We start from the raw sequence: 23,977 nt of genomic DNA on the forward strand, positions 1-23,977 counted from the left end.
TATCATATTAAACATATAATATAATCTATTATAAATTAGTAACAAATTTTTTTAAAAAAAATTAGCAAGAAATTTAAATTTAAAATACACGTATAATATTTAATATTACATTAAATATATAATATATAATATCTTATTATCACTCCAAAATTTAAAAACTAAAATAAATATAAACTTAAATAAAAATAAATTATTTAATTAAAATAAGATATTTATTTCAAAATTTATATAATATTAATAAAAATAATTAATAAATTATATAAATAAAAGTAAAATAACGTGGCACTTGTTTCTATCTAGTATATATATATATATATATATATATAGATATTTATATCAGTCTATTGATTCGGACCCTACCGTTTTGTTTTTTGATAAACCCAATCTTCCCATTCTTGCCCGCTTTCCTTCAGAACTTAATACCCACTATTTCCTGTCTCGGGAAAAAACAACAACCCTAAACTGCAGGACCGCCATGGCCAAGAAGCGAAAGCTCCGTTCTTCAGAGCCGGAAACCTCCAAAGCACCTGAGCCCCAACCAGAACAGCCTCCACCCACGGACCCTCCTCATGAAGCACCACAGCTCCAACCTGAAGAAGAAGACCCAACCCAATGCGCCCCAATCCAAGAGGAAGAACCCCAAGAAATGGCTGTAGACGAGTCGAAGGAGGACCAAGAAGAAGAACAAGAAGAGGAAGAAGTAAACGAAGAGTTACAAGGACATGTGGTGGAGGAGGAGGAGGAGGAGGAGGATGGGGAACCCAACGATGGCCAGAACGAAACCCTAAACGGCGACGTTTCGACGGAAGGAGTCGGAAAAGAAGGAGCTGAAAGCGAAGCTAACGGAAGAGGGAATGGGGGAAATGAAGTGGGATTAGATGATGATGAGCCTTTGGAGAAGCTTCTGGAACCTTTCTCGAAGGAGCAGCTTCTTTCTCTCGTCAAGCAGGCTGCCGACAAGTACCCGGACTTCATCGAGTGTGTTCGGGATCTAGCCGATGCCGACCCGGCTCACCGTAAGATCTTCGTCCATGGCCTAGGCTGGGACACCACTGCGGAAACCCTAATTTCGGAGTTTAGCAAGTACGGTGAGATCGAGGATTGCAAGGCTGTGACCGATAGAGTCTCTGGAAAATCAAAGGGTTATGCTTTTATCCTCTTCAAGCGTCGGGCTGGTGCCAAGAAGGCCCTTAAGGAACCCCAAAAGAAGATTGGGAGCCGGACGACTTCTTGTCAGCTCGCCTCGGCTGGACCCGTTCCTGCCCCACCTCCCGTGGTCCCGGCCGTGTCTGAGTACACTCAGAGGAAAATTTTCGTTAGCAATGTGTCTGCTGATGTTGATCCCCAGAAGTTGCTTGAATACTTCAAGCAGTTTGGGGATGTTGAGGAAGGGCCATTGGGGCTCGATAGGCATACTGGGAAACCAAAGGGATTTGCGCTTTTCGTCTACAGGTCAGTAGAGAGTGCCAAAAGGGCTCTCGAGGAGCCTCATAAGAACTTTGAGGGACTTACTTTGCATTGCCAGAAGGCCATAGACGGTCCCAAACAGAGCGGCAAGCCTTTCCATCAACATCAACATCATCAGACTCCGCATCAACATCAGCATCACCCCCATCATCAACAATACTATCCCAGGAAAGAGAAGAACAAGTATTCAACTGGTGGGACGGGACCTGGACATTTGATGGCTCCTTCGGCACCTCCTCCTGCAGTTGGTTTCAACCCGGGAGTGGCAGGACCACAGGCACTGAACCCGGCTCTTGGGCAGGCCTTAACCGCGTTGCTTGCAACCCAGGGTGCTGGATTGGGTATTGGAAATTTGCTTGGAGGTATTGGTGGTCCGCCTGTTAACCAGCCTGGGCCACCTGGGGGATATTCAAATCAGGCAGCTGGAGGCTATGGGAACCAGCAAGTAATGCAGGGTGGGTACCAGAATCCACAAATGGGGCAGAGCAGTGGTAGGCCTCATCCTGGCCCTGGGGCACCTTACATGGGTCATTAGGTGAGTGTTCGGTTTACTCCATACCAATTACAAAATGTTTTAATCATTTAGTTATTTTGTTTTGTTTAGGTTTCAGAACTAAATGGTATTATCTATTATATATGGAAGTCTCTGCATTATGTTTTGGCTCCAGAACTGTTAATCTGTTTGACTTTATTTTATTTATGTTTTATGCTTTATGGTCTAGGGAACGCTGAGATTTTCACCATCGGTTGAGAAATAAAGTATTCAAGTTAACAATTACAGTTGATATCCAATGTTGTTTTAGTTAAATCCTTCCAATTTGTCTTCTTTAAGTACGACGTTTGGTTAACTTTTTACGTACAATTTTAATAATATTTTTTAATTTGGTCAATGTGAGAGCAGTGTAAATTTTTCTTTATCTTTTTTCCCTTTCTTATTATACCATTATTAAACGGTAACTTATTAAGAAAATGTTTCTCCCATTTTAAAAGGTAAATGTGAGATTTTGCAGTTCATTGACAAGGGTAAAATATATGGTTGATATGTTGATGAGCCAGCCAAGATCAAGTTTTATGGTCCTATTAAAAATCTTCACTAGTTCATTACTTAGGTGTTTGAATGCTTTACTGTTGTTTTGAAACTTGAACTTTTCATGTGATTTAGCTCTAAAATTTATACTACTTAATCTTCTACTTGTTCATCACTTGCGCTCTAGTAATTCTGAAAAACTTTCTTCGTATTAGAATTTTGACTTTTTGGATACGTCCTATCAATATTTTATTTATTGAGAAAGATAGTTTTATTTCTAAGTTCTAACTTGTAAAAGTGGAAAGAACCTTTATCATCATCAGTAAGTTATTCCCAAGACTGGCATGAAAGTACCATGTATGTATCAGAAATGCATTCTTATCAAAAAGGAGAGAAAAAGAAAAGATATGCATCTTTAAGTTATGTGTCTGATGGTTTTTGAGTGCTTAGTGTGTCTGATAATTACAATAATATCAATTATTGTTCTCATTTGTCTACATGTGTTGTGAAGATAGCTGTATATATTTCTTTTCTTTCTTTTGTAACGAAGTAGAGTTTTCTTCATTTGAAAGCAGCTCAGACTTTTTTGGGATGTATATAGTTGTTTAATCTTATTGTAGCATCAGATTGTTGTAAGAAGTAGCCAGTAATTTCAGAATATGTTTGTTTAAAAATGGTTTGAACGGTTTTTTTTTTCTATATGTAGTCATTTGGTTCAATAAACTTCAGGGATTTTTACCTTTATATAATTCAATGGAACATTAACTTGTTTTAGTTGTTAGATCAGCATGGTTATCTGTATATGCCTAATTTGCCTGGTCTTTCGGGTCCAATTATAATTTAGAGTAACTTCACTTTGTTGCTAGCTAATGTGAATGACATTTTTTCTCACTTGGTTCATTTTGTATGTTTATTTGTTGTTAGTTATGTTAATTGCTTGTGGAGCAGTCTACTTATTTTTTTAGGGAATCTAAGTAAATTTAGGGGGTAAACGTTGACTGTTCCAATAAGCATTCTTTCTTGTCATATTCTTTAGATGTTACTGATAATGGGGAATAAAATTGACCATTATGTAATTATAAATGTCTCAAATTTACAAATGATGATGCCTCTTCCTAGAAGAGTCCTTAGAAACTTCTAGCTTTGCGGGGGGGCAAAGATAGTTCCTTGTTAAGGTTTAGAGTTTAGGTCTATCTTTCAGTTCAAATAATCTTATAATGTTAGTCGTATTAAGTTTGATGCGTCATAAAAAGGTAAGCTGGAAATATAATGTCTAGTAATCTTTTGTTACATGCTGAAGTTCACATGATTACATCTATGTTTTAAACACTTTGCTGCCTAATAGATGCATTAAGATTTTTATAGTCCTCTTGTTGTATCAAACTATTTGTACATTCATTATAAATTAGCTATTGAAGGTGCAGTAAGTTTTCATCCCACAGCGGTTCTTGTATATCTGGAGAACTTGTGTGTGTACATGTATATATAATTTTACATCTAGATCTTCATCAACGTTTTTCTTACTAATACATTTTACTGTTCCCTAATGGTTTGCTTGACAATATTTTTATTATTTGTTTCTTGTTTTGAAAACGAAATGAAGGGCGATGAGTCTAATGATGTTTAAGAGGATCTTTATCATTCATTTCATGTTGAATGATAAAGTGGTACCAAGCAAGCCTTAAGTTGCTTTGACATATAAAAGAAGGGTTAAAAAAATCTCTTTCCATTAAAGATACTCTTCTTTGCGATATTCAAGCAAATTATGACTGCTTTTACTACCTATCACTCTGCAACATATTAAAGTGACCTAGTTTGTATAAAAACAATTTTGTTCCAATTGAGTGAGATTAATAATGTAATTTTTTCATTACCTGAAGGTATGGATTCTCAGTTTGGATTACAATCTTTTATTCTTTTAATATGCCCCCCACTGTAACTATTTTGTTTTTGAAATTAGTCTTTTTATGCTTACGTATTCATTGTGCAGATCTCCCATTAATGCATCAATCATTTAGTTTTGGACTGTGGTGATACTTCTGAAGTTCAAGGCACTCTTGCAAACGACGCCTTTAAATTTGTGCTCATAAGTTACTATTTGCCTACTCAAAAGACCAGATTCTCAAACCTGTATTTTCTTTTTTATTGGTACTCTTTCCCCCAGCAGATATTTTCAAAACATTGTAGTGACTTTATACTTTTTGGCACCATTTTCTTCATTCTTGAAAAAGTGTTGGGGCACAAGTATAATTTTAAGCGTGAGAACTTTCTTTGATGGTTTTAGATATGTTACTTAACAATGCTTTTCTCAATTAATATTTGAATGACCGAGCACCTGAATTCTTTTTTACTTCTCAAGATTCTTATTAACAGTCAGTCTTACCATAAGCTCTTGATTTTTATTTAAAGAAAAATGATATCAAAATCTGTTCAATGATTTGTTTGGATTATCATCTACTGTTATTGTTGTCTTAACCTTCACTTCTAATAGGTATTGTTTCAGCTCATTGATGCCAGTGCTTGGTAGAATGATAGCATTATGAAGATGATGACTGCATCTGACATTGGGTCTGGTAATCATCATTTCATTAGATGTCTTACTGCAGTTCATATTCTAACTTATATTCAGTATGTAGTTTTAGTTGCATGAGTTTTATACACTTCTTATACTTAGTTCATGCTGTGTTGTCTTGGGTGTTATTTTACACCATGTGTGTCTAGCTGGCGTGGGATGAGAGTATGGAACTTTTTTACTTGTAATTTTGTAAACTGTGAAATAACAAGATATTTATTTTTTTCTTTCTTGAAATGATCTCTGCGCATATGTTTTCCTCTTCTGTAGTGTTGTGCTGTAGGTGTTTTTTGTAGTTTTTGTTCTGGGTTCTTGTTCATATAGAAAGATGACAAAAAAGAAAAAAAAACGGAGAAAGCTTTCATTATTATAGCTGCCAAGACATTATATACCCACTTCCTAACAAGTACAGATTAATCTGTGTAGTAATCGCAGCCATTGGTTGCAATAGTGGAGTCATTTCAAAGCTCAAGCATTTTTTTATTATTATTAACTTAGCATTTCTCATATACATATCATCAAACCATTGATCTGGCTTTTGTAATAGCATGGAATCCTGTCAGAATTTGTTTATAGGGTGATGGTGGGATCTGCTGCTATGAATGGATGGGACATCATCCTCACCTGTTTTGAGGTAAGAACTAAGAAGCTTCCCTTGGCGCCTTTACGGTTTGTCTGTTGCAATGGCTGGAAGATCCTGTTTGTAGATGAGCAAATATGCCTCTGTTCATAAGTTGGCCATTTAATAGTGGATGCTGGTTTCATTGAGGTGGAGCCACCACCTTTAGCTTTTGCTTGCATTTAGTTTCTCTAACATGTGATGTTGAATTATTTGGTCAAAGGCTTATAATTGGGTTTTGAAGTGCCTTATTTTGAGAGTGCTCTGGGCTTTCTGTGAGGTATCTAAGAGGGTAAAGGAAATGCATAGCTAGCTTCATTCTTGTAATGTTTATGATATCCAAGTTTGCTCAAGAGTTGTTTAGTGTGAATATGACTTTGACGGTAACCCAAGAACAAATGTGGGATTTGAACAAAATGAATTAAAAGTTGCCCAAAATAAAAAAAAAAAATAGAATTATATGACATCTGATCACTGGTCATTCCATAATACATGCTTTTGACTCCTAAAACTCGTCTATGATGTTGAGTGCTTTTTTCTGGGCTTTTGATTATGATATTATATTGGGCTTAGCTTTTCAACTTTTTATGTATTTTCCAAATTCATGATTCAGGGCCTTCATCAAGCTTTTATAAATGGTGCTCTCCCTATGTTCCTTTACAAAAGAGATATGAGACGAGAACATTTTGTTGTGTGAATTCTCACAAGTGCACTAGTTGAGGTTACTTTCCTTTTGTAGTCGTGCACTTCACAGCTGTCATATGATTGTGGATTAGATAGGTAGTGAAGTGACGGCGGTGGTCAAACATATGTGCGACTGATAAATAAAATGGTGATGCGGATAGTCGTGAAAAACTTGTCGACGGTATGGAATTGGAAGTGAAACTGAAAGAAGATGAAATGAGAGACGAAACAAGAAATTGGGATTATTTTTTTTTACCTCAATGAGAACATTTTTTTATTTTTTATGTATATTTTGACAAAACATTTTTAATTATATTTAATTATGATTAAAATTTATATGTATTATAACTTTGTGAAATATTTTAAGATGTTAACATAAGTTACTATTTTAAATATATGACAATTTTAATTATTTGGACAAAAATATTTCTAATATTCAAATATTTTTTCTCTTATTCTAATCTTGTAGATTTTGAAAAAATACTAAAATTAAAAAAAAAATCATCTGAAACAGACATTTGAGTGAAAAAATATGAATCGAAGCATTGAAACACTACCGATTTTGTATTGAAAAAACATTGTTTTTGCAAAAAAAAAAAGTTTTCATAATTGTATTGAAAAAGAATTGAAACATCATCGATTTTACATCGAAACACCATCGAAATTGCATCGATTTTACATCAAAAAAATATCGTTTTGATAAAAAATCAAGTATTCATAATTGCATTACAAAAGCATCGAATCATCATCGATTTTGCATTGATAATGTTTCGATGCTCTTGTGATGCAATCATGAAAACTTGATTTTTTTTGCCAAAATGATGTTTTTTTATGCAAAATTGATAGTGTTTACCCAAAAATAGCTTCTGATGACGTGGCAAGAATTTATCACACGTGGTTGGCACGTGACAACGTCAAAGTGAAGAGGTGCTGTTCGACTATCGACCAACTCCTTGTTGCTTCATCAGATCTCGCGATTAGATGCGACCAATCTGGTCGCATTCTTCGGTTTATTTCCTTTTAAGATATGTAATCTTGTAATAACGACATTTATTATTTTCTCTTTATTGCCTTGATACGCTGATATTAAGGATAATTAAGGTCCATTGACCCATGTAACCCCCTTGAGCCTATAAATATGAATGAGAGGGCTCAAGGAAGGGACTTTTTGAACCTTTTTTCTGAGTACTCATAAAAAGAGCGTAAGTGTGATTATCCACTGAAAAGTTGTAATTTTCCTAAGGCTTGTGAAACTCAAGAACCCTAGTTCTTTGATCACGACATTGAGATTCAACATCAATAATAACACTAAGTGGACGTAGGTTGTTACCATATTGTTGGGGCCGAACCACTATAAATCATCTGTGTCATTTATTTACCATTTGATTCCATTCTTGATTGTTTTCTTATTTCTTTGTCGTTAATCTGACTCCGTGTCGTTGGCTAAATCGAGGGTCAACATTCTGGTGCTTTCATTGAGAGTTTGATCAAGATGTCTTAAGAAGATCAAATGGCAAAGACATCCAAGAGAGCTGGACAGACTGCTGGCACTGCATCATCTCAACCTCCTCCTCCAAATGTGGCTGAGAATGAACCACATTTGGAATTCAAAGAGGAGGAATTAGATTCGGAAACGCTGAGGGCAACACTGGGGGTCTTGCAGGAAGAGTTGGCCAATCTGAAGGCCAATCAAGAGAATGCAGCGGAAACCTTGGCGCTGCAGCAAAGGGAGATTGAGCATCAGCGCCAGGAGCTGAATGAGTGGCAAGTGGACATGGACCGTCGGCAGAGGGATGCCACGACTGCCCTTGAAGCAGCCATTCAATTGGCTCGAGGACAAGCTGCGCCGGCCTCTCAACCGGATCATCCACCGAGTGCGCCACCTCATCGGGCTCCCAATCCAAGTTCTCCACTCCAGCCAGCAAGCCCTCAAAGGCCGGACCAGCCACCTGTGGCTCAGGATGATGTCCCGATTCGGGATCCTTTGCAGCAGCCTCCATCTCAAGCTAGTCGAGGCAATCCCCAGTGCCAGAGGCAGAATAGGGCCGGGCAGCTGCCCCGCAGTCCTAGACGCCTAGGGGACGAAGGGCCAAATCCACCGAGCAGGGGGCAACGTCCTTCTACCAACAGAAGGCACAACGAGTCAGGATCTGTGGTCAGGGGCCCCCCATGGCATAATAATGCACGGGGACCCCACGACCAGCGCAGGCCTCCCCCTGATGCTCAGGAGATGCCAACCCGAGGAGGAAACAGCGTGAGTAGCCGATCACGCCATAGTTGGCCACAGTTTAGAGACGGCCATGACTATAATGAGGTCGATTATGGCAGAGGGAATGCTGTTCGGAGGAATGAAGAAAGAGGTGGAGACAGAAACCCCCCACCTAGAGAAAATAGGTCGACGAGCCATAACGTTGGGGGGGCAACCTCGACAAAATAACGTCTTTGATTGGCTAGGAGTTAGCGAGCAGAGGCGCAGGGATGGTGATTTGAGGGACGTACTCAACGACCGTCGCGAGAGGCAAGATGAGTACGCTCCTCCAGCACTAGCCGCCCCAGCGATCCCAGACGCGGTTCAGGCACAAATTGATGTTCTAAACCAGGCGGTACAACAGCTGGTTGGGAGTCGAACATCCCACATAGAGTACGACTGGAGGAGAGGCACTCCGTTTGTGCAAAGGATTGCTGTGGTAGAAACCCCCAGCAAATTCAAAATGCCAGTACTACCAAACTTTGATGGGTACGGAGGCCCAATATCTCATGTCAACAAATTCGAGATATAAATGGATATTCAGAAGGTGTCGGACGATGCTCGCTGCAGGATCTTCCCAGCCACACTATCTGACACCGCCCAGGAGTGGTTTTTTAAATTCCCTCCTGCTAGTATAGTATCCTGGGAGATGTTCGTGAATGAATTTTATGGAAAATTTTTTGCGGGTTGCGTACACCCCACTGAGGCCAACCAGCTGGTCGAGAGCCCTTAAAGGAGTATGTCCAGCGCTTTATGCGAGCAGCAGCTGGAGCCAAAACAGTGGACAACGAGGGAAAGATGATGGCCCTAACTGCCGACGCCATTCTCCCCTCTGAAGTAGCCTGAGGAAAAATGGGGTAAAGAGTACCCAGGAGTTTCTGGATCGAACTGATCGGTACATCAAGCTCGAGGACGTGATTGCCAACGAAGGGAAATCACCTACAAAAGATAAGGGACCAAAAGAAGAACCCGCCAACGGGTCGGATAAACCCAATGGCAACGGCAAGGGCAACGAGAACGGAAATGGCAGAAATGGTGGAAAAAGGGCGGGCAATGAGCCGTCAGCATCTGAGAATAAACACCCCAAAGGCAATAGATATGAGCCGAGATTCACCAACTATACGACCCTTGTCGAAATTCGAGCAGAGGTCTACCAGGCGACCAGCTCTAATGTTCCTTATAAGCGACCCGCACTATAAGGAAGGATATCTCCAAGAGAGATACAACAAAATTATGTCGTTTTCACAACGACTACAGACATGACACCAATGAGTGCAACCAGTTGAATGACGAAATTGAGTTCTTGATCATGCAGGGACATCTAAGGAGATACGTGCGAGCCGTAGGAGGGTCTTAGCGAGGGGCTCAAGGTGGCAACGAGCAGGCGCCTGCACGCCAACGCCACCACCTTTATAGCCAGCTCCTATGGCAGGCACGTTACTCACCATCTGTGGTGGTCCACACCTTGCAGGGGATAGTGGGAAGGCAAGGGAGCGATACGCTCGAACCCTATGCCACGACCAGGACATCGAGATGATGAGTGTGGAGGATCGAGCACCAAAGAAGGCTCAAACATAGGAGGAATTGATAACCTTCTTTGAAGACGATGCCCAACACATACGATTCCCACACTCCGATCTGCTGGTCGTTGACGTTCAAATCGCCAACATGATAGTTAAGAGGGTGTTGGTTGACACAGGAAGCTCAGTCAACATCTTATACAAGTCTTCACTGGAAATAATTAAATTTTTCGTCAAGGACCTGGAGCCGTGCAACCAAACCATTTATGGTCCTTTTGGCGAAGGGCTCGCCCCGAATGGGTCGATTAGGCTCCCAGTTACAGCAGGAACTGCACCTGCAAACAAGACATTACTCACTACTTTCATAGTAGTTGATTGTCCCTCAGCATATAATGCTGTAATTAGGAGGCCAATTCTGGTCGACCTGCGAGTCGTTACCTCGATATGGCACCTGGCCATGAAATTCCCAACCGACGCAGGGATAGGATGCGTGTTGGGAAATCAGCGAGAAGCGAGGGAGTGCTACAACACCTCGATATCTAAGGCGAAGAAAGGTGTATCGAGGGAAATTTCCAGAAAAGAGTTGCAAATGGCAATTGATGTACAAGCCCAATCAGGTGATGATGTCACCAAATAGGGCGTTGCCCAAAGTGAGGACAGAGATTTAGATCCTTGCATTGGGGATTTCAATGAAGAGATAGGACCCATCGAGGACCTTGAGGAGGTCTAACTCGATGAAGAAAATCCAACCAGGGTTGTGAAAGTCGGTAAAAACTTAGAGACAACAACGAAGCAAACACTGGTGGAATTTTTGAGGAAAAACCAGGAAGTCTTTGCCTGGTCGCACAAAGACATGGTTGGAATAGACCCTGCAGTCATTAGCCATGTCCTGAACATAGACAAGAATTTTCCACCAGTATAGCGGAAAAGGAGGCTGCTCGACAAAGATAGATCAAAGGCTTTATAGGAAGAAGTCGAGAAGCTGAAGGAGAATGGATTCATCAGGGTAGCGTTTTATCCATCATGGGTCTCTAATCCCGTAATTGTTCCCAAGCCGAATGGAAAGTAGCGAACATGCGTGGATTTCACAGACCTTAATAAAGCCTTCCCTAAAGATTGTTTCCCACTCCCTAGAATCGACCAACTAGTCGATGCCACTGCAGGGCATGAGAATCTCTCATTCATGGATGCATGCTCCAGATATAATCAGATCAGTATGCATCCTCCTGATGAGGATCACACTAGCTTTCAGACTGATATAGGGCTTTACTGTTACAAAGTAATGCCATTCAGTTTGAAAAATGCTGGTGCGACTTACCAGCGACTGGTCAACCACATGTTTAAGAAGCTGATCGGCACAAACATGGAAGTTTATGTCGATGACATGCTGGTTAAGTTGAAGAGGACAGAAGGGCATATAGGGGACTCGCAAGAATGCTTCAACATCTTGAGCAAATATCAGATGAAGCTGAATCCCCTCAAGTGCTCCTTCAGAGTAGGATCAGGGAAATTCTTGGGGTTCATAGTAAACTCGCGAGGAATTGAGGCCAATCCCGAGAAGATCAAAGCCCTGGTCGTTATGAAATCGCCAAAAAAGATCAAGGATGTTCAAAGCTTGACCGGAAGAATTGCTGCTCTCAATAGATTTATTTCCAAGTCTACGGACAAATGCGTCCCATTTTTTAATCTACTCAGAGGCAGCAAGAAATTCGAATGGACGGAGCATTGCGAACAGGCTTTTCAAGCTTTGAAGACGCACATGTCATAACCACTGATTCTATCAAAGCCGATTGATAAAGAAACTTTGTTCATCTACTTGGCAATCACAGAATACGCTGCTAGTGCTGTCCTAGTAAGAGAAGAAGAAGGCGTGCATAAGGCTATTTATTATGTAAGCAAGAGGCTAATTGGAGCGGAGTTGCGATATCCACCTATTGAAAAATTAGCCTATTGCTTAATCTTAGCCTCCAAGAAGCTGCGACCCTACTTCCAAGCTCACCCAATCACAGTTTTGACCGACCAACCTGTACGACAAGTTATGCAGAAGTCAGAAGCCGCAGGCAGATTGTTGAAATGGGCGGTCGAACTTGGGAAATTTGATATCTCCTACTTACCACGAGCAGCGATAAAAGGGCAAGCCCTAGCAGACTTCATTGCAGAACTCACTGGGCTTCCAGATAGTGAGCAACCGAAAGGGCCTGAAGAACCTGAGTCTCAAAGCCAAACTCCTTCTTGGAAGTTGTTGGATCTTCTAATGAGCACCACGCAGGAGTATGAGTGATTTTGATAACTCCTGAGGGGCATCGATTTCACTGCGCAATCAGATTTGACTTCACTGCCTCTAATAGCAAAGCCGAATATGAAACACTGCTCGTAGGATTACGGCTAGCCAGAGACATGCACATAAAATCGCTTGATATCTACAGTGACTCCCAACTGGTGCTCAATCAAATCATTGGAGAATATCAGGCCCGAGGCTTAAAAATGGTTGCTTACTTAAATAAAGCGAAGGATCTATTGGCGTAGTTTGATAAGTAACCCTCCAGCAAGTATCTCACGACCAAAATTCAAACGCTAATGCTTTGGCCAAGTTAGCAAGTTCCAAGGATGCTGACAACCTAAGCATAGTGCCAGTTGAACGACTATCTGCACCCAGCATCCGAGCAGAAGAGACCTCTTTGGTGATTCAGGTGGCGGATACATGGATGGCACCGTACATAGAGTATCTGACGCAGGGAGTGTTACCAATGGATAGAAACAAAGCTAGGACCCTTCAGCAGCAGGCTGCTAGGTATATCCTGGTCGATGGAATCTTGTACCGAAGGGGGTACTCAATGCCACTCCTCAGATGTATTTCGAAAGAGAAGGCCAAAGAATTGATGAAAGAGGTCCACGAAGGATTTTGTGGGGACCATGCTGGGGGGCAGAGTTTATCAAAAAATATCTTAAGGCAAGGATACTTCTGGCCTATAATGAATGAAGACTCGATGGAATTCATTCGGAGGTGTGACAAATGCCAGAGGTTCTAAAAAATTCCACGAGCAGCCCCTAATGAACTAAAACTGATGCAAAGTATGTGGCCATTCGCAGTCTGGGGTATAGATTTAACTGGATCTTTGCCCACAGGAAAGGGCGGTGTCAAGTACGCCGTAGTGGCCATCGATTACTTTACTAAATGGACTGAAGCTGAGCCACTCGCAAACATAACGACCAAGAAAGTGCTGGATTTCGTGGTCAAAAACATCATGTGTCGCTATGGATTGCCAAGAAAGATTGTCTCAGACAACGGCACCTAGTTTGATAGTGATCTGTTCACAGATTTTTGTGAGCGACATGGAATTATCAAGAGCTTTTCTTCAGTCGCTCATCCTCAAGAAAATGGACAAGTCGAAGCAGTCAATAAAACACTAAAAGATACTCTGAAGAAAAGACTTGAGGAAGCAAAGGGGGCATGGCCAGAGAAATTGCCTGAAGTCCTTTAGTCGTACAGAACTTCCCATCGAACAGCAACAGGCCATACTCCATTTTCCTTGGCCTATGGATATGAGGCTATGCTGCCAGTTGAGTTAGATTCGCCGTCGCATCGAAGAATAACGTACGATCAAGGCTCCAATAGCCAGCTGTTGATGGAATCTCTAGATATGGTTGATGAAAAGCGTGAGGAAGCCCAACTCTGGGTAGCAGCATACCAGCAAAAGGTCGCCCGTTATTTCAATTCTAAAGTACGTAAAAGGAAATTCAACGTCGGAGATCTAGTACTTCAGAGGGTTTTCCTCAACACTTGCGACCAGGCCGCTGAAGTACTCGGACCTAACTGGGAAGGACCGTACCAAATCGAAGAAGTCCTCCATCCAGGCACTTACAAACTTGCTCGCTTAAATGGAGATCTCATTCCTCGCTATTGGAATGGAGAACACATGCTCAAGTACTATCAATAAACAATTCTTTTAAAGAATTGGCTTGTATTAATTTTACTTTTTACAAGTTATGAAAAAGGGTTGGTCATTTTATGTGGCTGATCGCTTATAAGTGTAAGATCATTTTGGTGATCACTCGTACAGACACGATTGGTCCATTTATTATGAGAAATAAAAGGGACTGTGCGCAGCCAGTCATTCTTGCCAACTATTGTATTTATTACACATATTTGCTCATTACGTGTGTTGTTTTGCTATATTCTCATTTTAAATACTCTACTCCGAGCAGTAATGTTCAAACAGGTTTTGGTCAAGGCAAGTGACCGAGGACTTTGGGGGGCATATAAGGCATCTAGTAAGCAAAGCATATCGACAGGTATGTAAACACACGAGCAAAATAAGTGAAAGCATGCTACGGTACTTAGAGTATTTTTCAAAATTTTGTATTTTGTTAAATCAAACCAAAGTACTATGCTAAGTTCGGCCATGCGAACAAATGTTATAATAAAATGCAAATATTATAATATCAAAAGTGAATCCCTTTACACTGCGAGCAGTCACTGCTCGGATGTAATTATTTGTTAAAAGGAAAAAAGCTGCCCATGCATCAATAAAGATAAAAATTGTCTTTACATCACGACTCGTAGGTCGTGTATCTACAAGATAAAATTAAAAGAAAAACAAAAATGCAACGAGGCAGGAGGGTATTATGGATTTTCCTGGTCGACTGCAGCTTCAGCTTCATTATCCATGCCTTCAATGCCAGTGGCCAAGGAGATTTCGGGTGAGGCTGGGATCTTCGCTCTCTCTTCTTCCGCCAAACGAGCAACGCATCAGGCTATTTCAATTTGCCTCATGCGCTCGGGAAGATAGCTGAAATCGGCCCCTTGGTTGTGTTTCCAGAAGTCATAGAAATACTTGGCCGTGGCACCCTTGTACCTCTCCAGATTGCTGGCGTTGGCTTTTTCAAGTTCGTCGACCCGAGCCTCCAACTTTTCAGCCTCTTGCCTGCTCGCGATCAGGTCCACCTCAATCTTTTTGGCTTTGCGGTAATTGATGAGGTTAGACTCCTTATACTACTCCCTTGATTCGATGGCTTTGTCCAGGGCAGCCTGCTTCTCCTTTATCTCCTCAGCCAGCGTATTTTTCTCCTCGAGCAATGCCGCGTTTTCCTTCTGAGCTGCCTCAAGATGCTCGGCCTTAAGCTCCTCATCGTGCCGTTGCTCAAACGCCTTGGTTTTCTCGGTGATGACCCCTGAGCGGAGCAGGCTGGCAGTTATGGTCAGCATTGCCTGCAATCAGAACCAAAGATTAAAATGACTATAATAGATAAACAGGTTGAGTCTCAACAGGAAGAAACAACTTACATTGGCAAGTTCGTTTAGGGCGCGGTTCACAATCTAGTCGACCTCCATCGACTCAGTCCCAGCCATGGCTTCGCGGCTGCGCTCATGCCTCAGGATCCTTGTCATCCGGTCCTTGGCCGATCTTAGAGTGCGACTCGATATGTCGTCCCCTGTTGGAGCAGGGGCAGCTGGCTGAGTCTGGTCAGCTGGAGTCGGTGGGGAAGGGGTCGAATCGACTGGTATAGGGAGTCTACTGCTCGAGGGGAGAAGGAGGTGGTGTTGTATTTGTTGAAGGACCAGCTGGTGGAGGGTCCGTAGTATGAGTTTTCTTGGCCAGAGGCGCTATGCTGCATTCCCCGTGATGCCGCCTGCTCGCTTTCTTCTTGCTCGTAGGAGCTTCAGGAGCTTCGGGTGCACTGTACATGTCGAGCATCTCTTCGGATGGCATATCTGCAAGAAGACAAGTACACGAACAATTAGATAGTATAAATAAATGAGTGTGCTATGTTAGAAAAGGAAACAAAGAAAATTGAAAGTAAAATACCCGAGCTATCATTACTGGTCACTACATTATATACTCTACTAGTGTTACACTCAATCTCTGGCATGAAGAAGTCTGAATCTAAATTGGGAGTGTACTTAAAGTTGTCGTCCCCATCAAATAAGTGACAGGGAATTGGCAAATTATCTAAGAGCGAGAGATCAGTACCGTTCTCATCCGAAGACTCGTCGATTGGTGCAAGGGGTTCAGAGGTTTTCTTTTTTCCCTTTCCCAAAGAGGCAGGGGGCGCAGTCGCTTGCGGGGTGCTAGAAGGTTCCTTGATTGTTATGCCAGTTGGTCTACTCCTTTACGGTTGTGACACATCTGGGTGCTACTCGGGAATTTCCTCATCTGTGGCACTCCCCGCCGTTGACTCCCTCACATCCTGGTGAGGTGCCAAAAACTCGACCAGTCTCAGGTTGGCCTCAGTGACCAGCTGTTTGACGCTCTTCTCTACGTTAGTCATACTGGCCAGTGGCACTGCTTGGACCTCCATTTCTGGAGTAGGAGCTGGTCGCAGCCATGGACCTGAAATAAGCTAATTCTCTAAGGGGAATGTGGATAAAATACAAGGAAAGTAAATGACCAGAGAAACGAAGATATTACCTCCTTGGGTGAAGGCTAGGTTATTAGCGACCATGTTGGTAGTCAAAAAGTACTTCAGGTGGTACTTCCCCACGTTGGAGATGAAGGTGGTCTCACTCAGGAAGGTGCGGGTCGTTTCCTGGTGGCAAAAATGAAAAAACCCCGTATTTTCTTGGTTGGGGTTGGATTTGAGGTCGAACAGGTAGTTGACCTCGTGTGGCGTAGGAACAAGCCACTTTCTATGACTGTAAAGGATATAGAGTGCAGAAAGCATTCTATACCCATTTGGGGTTATTTGGAAAGGAGCGACCCCAAAATAGTTGGCCACTCCTTGGAAAAAAGGATGGAGAGGCAGAATCGCTCCTGCCTCAATATGAAACTGCGACCAGGTGCTGAAGGCGCCTCCAGGCAGGTTTGTCCGTTGGTCTCTGGTGGGTTGGACTAAGGTTACCCCAGGAAGTCCGTAATTCTTGATATAATTAGCTATCATCCTAACCATGACTCGGCTAGGAGGAGCAACGTACCATTCGACATCTGGTCGAATGAAGTTTAGAAGTTGGGGAGTTTGGATTTCTGGGTCCGAGTTATTTTCTTCTCGACCACTGGTCGAAGGAATTTCAGCCCGAGGAGCAGGTTGATTTAAAGAAGTATTGGTTGATTTCTTTTTCTGGGCTGTAGATTTAACTCGTCCCATGTTTAGAGGTGGGGTCGAAGGATTGTTTGGGATATTACGAGAAAAAGGGATCTCTGGAATTAGCTGTGACGGTTGTTCTTCATCCTCGAGCAGTTGGGCCAGCAGATCATCGTCGATAGGCCTCTCATCTCTCCACAGATCTTGCATGAAAGTCTGCGAACAGAAAAGGGGAGATGAGAATCTAAAGGCCAAAAGCATCAAGATGTTTAGAAGTTGGAATAACTTTGCTCGTGTATAAAAGTTAAGCTTTTATACAACCAGCAACGTTCTGACAAAAACACTATATTTCAAGCGAACAATTTGGAAAATGGATTAAAAAGCAGAAGTGAAAAGTTTTTCAGGAAAAACTTTTCGACTCTGAAAGGGCGGGAAAAATCCAGTTTTTTCTACAAGCTTAGAAATCAAATTTTTACTTCGATTTCACGCCCTAAGTTAAATATCCTGACTACCAAACTAGTTCCTAACCCCAGCAGAGTGTCTTTTTCCTACCATATCAAACATCGATCAATATACCCATTTATCCCAAAATAGTTTCTGTCAAGAACATGCAAGAACCCAGGATACGAAATAGATATAAAAGAGATATTGCATGACACTTCAACGACTGAAAAGGTTGATAAACTTACTTGGATAAAGATTGAAGCAAGTCTTTGAGATACTAAGCCGGTTGGCTGGGCAGAAACTCTATGGATCGTCGAGGTCGTCTGGATTTCTGAATGTTCTACGCTTTGTCTTCAGTGTTCTTGAAGAGAAAGTGGAAAGTAAAAAGTGAAAAATGATCCTGAGGGATTATTTATATTGATCGTAGCACTGTAAAAGAGGTAATCATAGAATTACTTTTTTCAAAGTATGGGGAAACGCAATAGCCATCAGACAATTTCTTGGAAACTGAAAAGACATGATTGGTTGCCTTTTTCGAAAAGGCATGGGTGGCTCTGACAGATTTGGTGGGGTACGCGAAGGGTCAGTTTTCTAAGTTTACTTTATGCTGGTCATAGTAAAATAAACTTGGGGGCAAATGTTTACCCAAAAATGGCTTATGATGATGTGGCAAGAATTTATCACACGTGGTTGGCACGTGGCAGCGTCAAAGTGAAGAGGTGCTGTTCGACTATCGACCAACTCCTTGTTGCTTCATCAGATTTCGCGATTAGATGCGACCAGCCTGGTCGCATTCTTCGGTTTATTTCCTTTTAAGATATGTAATATTGTAATAACTACATGTACGCCCTGATTTTCCCGCGGGCTATTAGCGAGCTGAGATACGGCCTAATCATGACTACCACGTGGACATACCCAAGACCGGAGCTGCCATCGTAAGATCATACCTCCTTAGCTCGAGGTAACCTAAGGGTTCGCCAAGATTACTTGAGGAGTGAGTCTGGATTCTGAAGGCCACAGGTCGAGGGAAGCATCCAGCTCGTGGTACGAGCTAGGGTTGGAGGCTGTGTCCTTTTATAAAGTCAACCATGCAAGGTAAACGTGCATATATCAGACATCACGTGTCTAATATATCCCTGACTTCTCGGACACGCAGCATGAACGTGCGCATTCAGACACCCACGACTGGGTTGGGCCGTGCGGCCCATTATCCCCCTTACCTATTGATTAGACCACACTTATGTGTCAGGTTTTAGGAATTAATCATGAATGTCACAGAGTTGACATGATAGGTAAGAAGGTCACGGGATGACCTTCTTACCAACTCCCAGGTGCCTTCTCCTATAAATAGGGAGACCCTGGGAGTTGCAAGGGGTTGGATTTTTATTGTGTAAGAAATACCCTGTAAAAGAATACTAAGCGTATAGCAATAATATTGACTGGTGGAGTAGAATGATTTTAACCTTTGAACCACCTAAAAATGTATTTTGTGTCACCATTCCATTTCCAAGATCATTCATCTATTTCGGTTCAACATAAGCACTAATCCCTTCCTCTTTCTTTTCTTAATTACCTGTTGGCGAAGAACCGCGTCAACAATTTGGTGCTTTCATTGAGAGCAAGTCAGATTGGTGCTGTCGCAAACATCCAACTATGGTGACCACTCGATCCCGACACGGTAACGAGACGGAACAACATGAGGGGCAGGAGGCCCATCATATCGCCATCCCCGGTGAAAAAATTCCTGAAGTTCAGCAGCGGCCGGGCAAACAGCCGGTGGGCCAAGATGACACTAGAAGTTCGGCAACCCGGCCACCTAATCCAAACCCAGGTTATTACACTGCGGTGGAAATGGAGAATGCTCAGCTGAGGAGCCAGCTAGCAACGACTAATCAGCAGATCAAGGATGTGTTGGCCCGACTACCCCCTCTTACAATCAACGCTAACGTCGGAAAGAGGCAAGGCGAGACTCATAAGTCCCGCCGGGGTAATCGGTCCAGGCATAGCCGCTCGGACAGACTTCCGACAGCCGACTCTATTCCCTCATCGCATCATCGAGAAGCAAACTCCGGAGAAATGCCTAGGGCAGAACAACAGCAGTGCAGCCGTTTAGTCAGAACTTCAACTCCCAGCTCCCAACCAGCCTCGAGCGCGCCTAGGAGAGCTTGAGGAAATTCCAGGAGGAGATCCGGGGAGGGCTCACAGCATCAGCCCGTCCCCACCAGCCGTCCTGCGCCTCGCCCAGATCGCCAGGCGCGGCCCCCACCTAACTTGATTCGCCCTGATGGAACCAGGATCGCGTCTCCGGTCAGACATCCTCCATCTCCAATAAGATATCCATCTTCTCCTCGGCCCGTCCGAGATATTCCACCCTACAGAAGTAGCAAGAGAAACCCGTCGTCCGCAGGTCTTTCCGGACGTAGCAGGGCGCCGAGAGAAAGCCTGGATCCTCACCACCAAAGGCAGACTCCGAGCCTCTCTAACAGGATCTACTGGACTGGCAGTCTCCGGAGTGACCTTTCTGGTGGGGACCTGCGCCAGCGTTTAAGTTCGGCACAAAGTCCTCAAACCACCCAGGGGGGCGACCTGCGAGATCGCCTTAACTCTCATAGAGGGGGACAAGTAGGAGCTGACAGCCATGCTCGCTCAGGGGGAGCCCTGTCCGAAGTACGTAACGGCGGGAATGCCCCAAATAACCTATCTTAAGATAGGAGGGGCAATAACCCACCAAATATGTACAATGAATCCGGAGCTGTTGAACAGCCCCAGAATAACCAAGGAAATTAGGGCAAAACCCTCAAGCGCCTGGCTCAGATGGAGGAGCTAATGAGGAAGCTCCTGTCGGAGAAAGAGAAAGATGAGTACGATTCGAGGGACGAGATGGAGCTCTTCGCCCCCAGCATAGCAGCAACGGCTTACCCACCCGATTTCCGTATGCCGCACCTGTCCAAATTCAATGGAGATGGAGATCCGTCGGATCATCTAGGGATGTTCAACACCCTGATGATGGCTCACAATATTGGCCCCGAGCTGAGGTGTCTAATATTTCCTTCCACACCGACTGGGCCAGCCAGACAGTGGTTCAAGCAAAGCAAAAGACAATCAATCAGCTCCTGGAAGACTTTCTCAGCTAACTTCAAAAGGGCATTCCGAGCCTCCCAGGTTGCCCGTGTCAAGGCAGACTCTCTGGCTAACGTGAGGCAGCAGCCCGACGAAACCTTGAAGGCTTACCTGAGCAGATTCGCGAACGTCGCTACTCGGGCCAGAGATGCAGATGACAGCTCCAAGCTCATGGCCTTGAGAACTGGAATCCTCGTCGGAGGGGAACTCTGGAAAGATATACAAAGGAAGGGAGTTAGCTCGGTGAACGAATTCCTTAATAGGGCCCAGGAATGGATCAATTTGGAGGAGGCCGAAGCCTCAGCTGCAGGAACCAGCTAGGTCCCTGAGCAGCCCGCTGGAGTGGGGACGGAGGTCGTGGCAGCGACCCAAAACGTCACACAGAACAACCAGCTCAGTGGAGGCAAGAGAAAGGGGAACGACGAGGGCAGCCAGCACGACCCAAAGAAGAATAAGTCCGTAGACAAGTTTAAGCCCATCTACGTGACTTATGCATAGCTCACCCACTCTAGGGAGAACATCTTCCTAGCTAACTCTACTCGCCTCCCCTGGAAGAGGCCGGAGCCGTTGAAGCACCAAAAGGGGAAGAGAGACACCTCCAAGTTTTGTCATTTTCACAACGACGTTGACCACAATACCGATGATTGCAGGCATCTGAAAGATGAGATCGAGACTCTCATGCGAGCCGGCCCCTTGGCCCAGTACGCGCGGAACAGGGTTCCAGCAAGTCGACCTGCTCCAGAAGTCCCGGTCAGTCAGCCCGGGTCTCGGGTAGATCAGGACGTCCCTTCTCCCGTGATAGGAGGAGAGATATCCACCATCTCTGGAGGTCTGCATATGGCTGGCACGAGCAGGGGTGCCCAGAAGAGGTATGTAAACGAACTCAAGGCACATAATGGAGTAGAGTTCGTCCCGGGGCAGCGTCGGTCAAAGCAGCAGCGGTTGGAGAGGCAACCAATTATTTTTACAGAAGAAGATGCCAACCATGTCCAGCTCCCTCACAACGACCCTCTGGTCGTAGCAGTTCAGCTCGCTAATCGGAGGGTTAGGAGGGTGCTGATCGACAATGGGAGCTCGGTAAACCTCCTATTCCGGTCCACGTTGGAGAAGATGGGCTTGACTGTCGCCGAGCTGAAAGCGACCTCCATGATGCTGTATGGTTTTTCGGGAGAAGGATCAGCGGCCATAGGGACTATCGAGCTGGTGATCACCCTAGGAGAAGGACCTCAGATAGTCTCCAAACTCCTCGAGTTCGTGGTCATCGACTACTCCGCTGCGTACAACGCAATTTTGGGACGACCTACACTCATAGCTTTTGAGGCCGTCACTTCCATTCGCCACCTCGCGATGAAATTCCCTACTTCCACGGGAATATGCACTGTCCGTGGCGATCAGCTCGCTGCCAGGGAATGCTACAGCATTTCCATGAAGGGAAAATCGAAACCCGGGCAGCTACCAATGGCCATCCAAGATGGTAAAGAGGAATCTCAAGAACCCTTAGCTGATCCTGAGATTGAAAAACCTTAGAGTGCCGAAGGGGAAAATATCGTCTTAAGTGAGGATATTGACCCCCGAATAGGCGAGGACAGGTCCGAGCTCCAGGCTATTGAGGAGCTCGAGGAAGTGAACATCGATCCGCAGAACCCTTCACGGATGGTCAAGCTCGGGAAAAACCTCTGTAGCGAAAGGAAGGCGGAGCTGACTAAATTTCTGCAGGACAACCTGGATGTGTTTGTGTGGTCACACGAGGACATGGTGGGAATCAGCCCGAGTGTCATCATGCACACCCTTCATCTGGATAAAAGCGTTCCTTCAAAGGCCCAGAAGCAAAGGCGCCTTGGAGCAACCCGGGCTGAAGCCTTAGAAGAAGAAGTAGCCCGGCTCAAGAAATGCAGCTTTATCCGTGAAGCCAAGTTTCCAATTTTGGTCGCCAACCCCGTGCTGGTCCCGAAGCCCAATGGGAAGTGGCGGACCTGCATCGACTTCTCCGACCTGAATAAAGCCTGCCCCAAGGATTGTTTTCCATTGCCAAGGATTGAACAATTGGTGGATGCCACGGCGGGGCACGAACTCATGTCCTTTATGGACGCATACTTAGGCTACAATCAGATCGCCATGAATCCGGCGGACCAGGAGCACACCAGCTTCATGACCCCGACTAACATTTATTGTTACAAGGTCATGCCGTTCGGGCTGAAGAACGCCGGTGCTACCTACCAAAGGTTAGTAAATAGAATGTTCGCAAACCAGATCGGGAGGAACATGGAAGTGTACGTTGATGACATGCTAGTCAAGTCAAAGACTGTCGATAACCATGTTTCCGACCTGGAAGAGTGCTTCAAGATCCTACGGGAGTATGGCATAAGGCTTAATCCACAGAAGTGCACTTTCGGGGTTGCGTCAGGAAAATTCCTGGGTTTCATCGTCAATACCCGAGGAATCGAGGCAAACCCCGACAAGATTAGATCATTGCTTGAGCTTCCCTCACCCAGGTCGCGCAAAGATGTCCAAGGCCTGACAGGAAGGGTGGCAGCCCTCAATCGGTTTATTTCAAAATCCACCGATAAGTGCTTGCCATTCTACAACTTGCTCTGAGGAAATAAAAAGTTCGAATGGACAGAAGAATGCGAAAGCGCTTTCCTCGACCTAAAGGCACATCTGGCCGAGCCACCCGTATTATCCAAACCAAAAGCAGGAGAGCCTCTTTTTCTCTACCTAGCTGTCACGGAGGATGCAGCTAGTGCCGTATTAGTCTGAGAAGAAAACCAGGTTCAGAGACCTATCTATTACATCAGCAAAAGACTTCTCGGAGCTGAATCCCAGTACCCGTTGATGGAGAAATTGGCATTCTGCCTTATCACGACCTCGCGAAAGCTCAGGCCGTACTTCCAGTCCTACTCAATACACGTCATGACCGATCAGCCTTTAAGGCAGGTTTTGCAAAAACCTGAAGCATCGAGACGCTTGTTAAAGTGGGTTATCGAACTCAGTCAGTTCGAGATTTTATACACCCCGCGAACTGCTATAAAAAGTCAGGCCCTGGCCGATTTTGTGGCGGAGTGCACAGGATTCCGGGAGGATCCTGCAGAAGACTCACCCCAGGTCACCTCGGCCCGGACATCATGGAGGATCTTCGTGGATGGTTCATCCAACGAGAATGGCTCTGGAGTTGGAATCATTCTGATATCCCCTGAGGGACACAGATTCCACTCGGCGTTGAGATTCGGATTCAAGGCCTCCAACAACGAGGCCGAAT

At 44.0% G+C, this 23,977-nt stretch overlaps 1 protein-coding gene across 5 annotated transcripts; it reads left to right on the forward strand.

The window, feature by feature from the left end:
* The first annotated feature begins 361 nt into the window (after positions 1–361).
* LOC133788790 (UBP1-associated protein 2A-like) lies at positions 362–6,643 on the forward strand. 5 transcript variants are annotated; one of them, XR_009873381.1, is made up of 4 exons: positions 362–2,002; positions 4,986–5,067; positions 5,630–5,700; positions 6,299–6,643. XR_009873381.1 is itself a non-coding variant. In XM_062226391.1 (2 exons), exon 1 carries the CDS (start codon positions 476–478, stop codon positions 2,000–2,002), a length of 1,527 nt encoding a protein of 508 aa, XP_062082375.1. In that variant the 5' UTR covers positions 362–475; the 3' UTR covers positions 4,986–6,174. The 5 variants fall into 5 exon arrangements, 2 of the variants coding, with proteins under 2 accessions (XP_062082375.1, XP_062082374.1); XR_009873380.1 differs by lacking the exon at positions 6,299–6,643 and having other exon boundaries at positions 5,614–6,174; XR_009873379.1 differs by lacking the exon at positions 6,299–6,643 and having other exon boundaries at positions 5,630–6,174.
* Positions 6,644–23,977: the final 17,334 nt, after the last annotated feature.

The sequence above is a fragment of the Humulus lupulus genome, chromosome 7, assembly GCF_963169125.1.
Source record: "Humulus lupulus chromosome 7, drHumLupu1.1, whole genome shotgun sequence".
Classification (NCBI taxonomy): Eukaryota; Viridiplantae; Streptophyta; class Magnoliopsida; order Rosales; family Cannabaceae; genus Humulus; species Humulus lupulus.

Coding starts and splice junctions, on each gene's coding strand:
- LOC133788790 (XM_062226391.1), top strand. CDS start 476: ATGGCCAAGAAGCGAAAGCTCCGTTCTTCAGAGCCGGAAACCTCCAAA.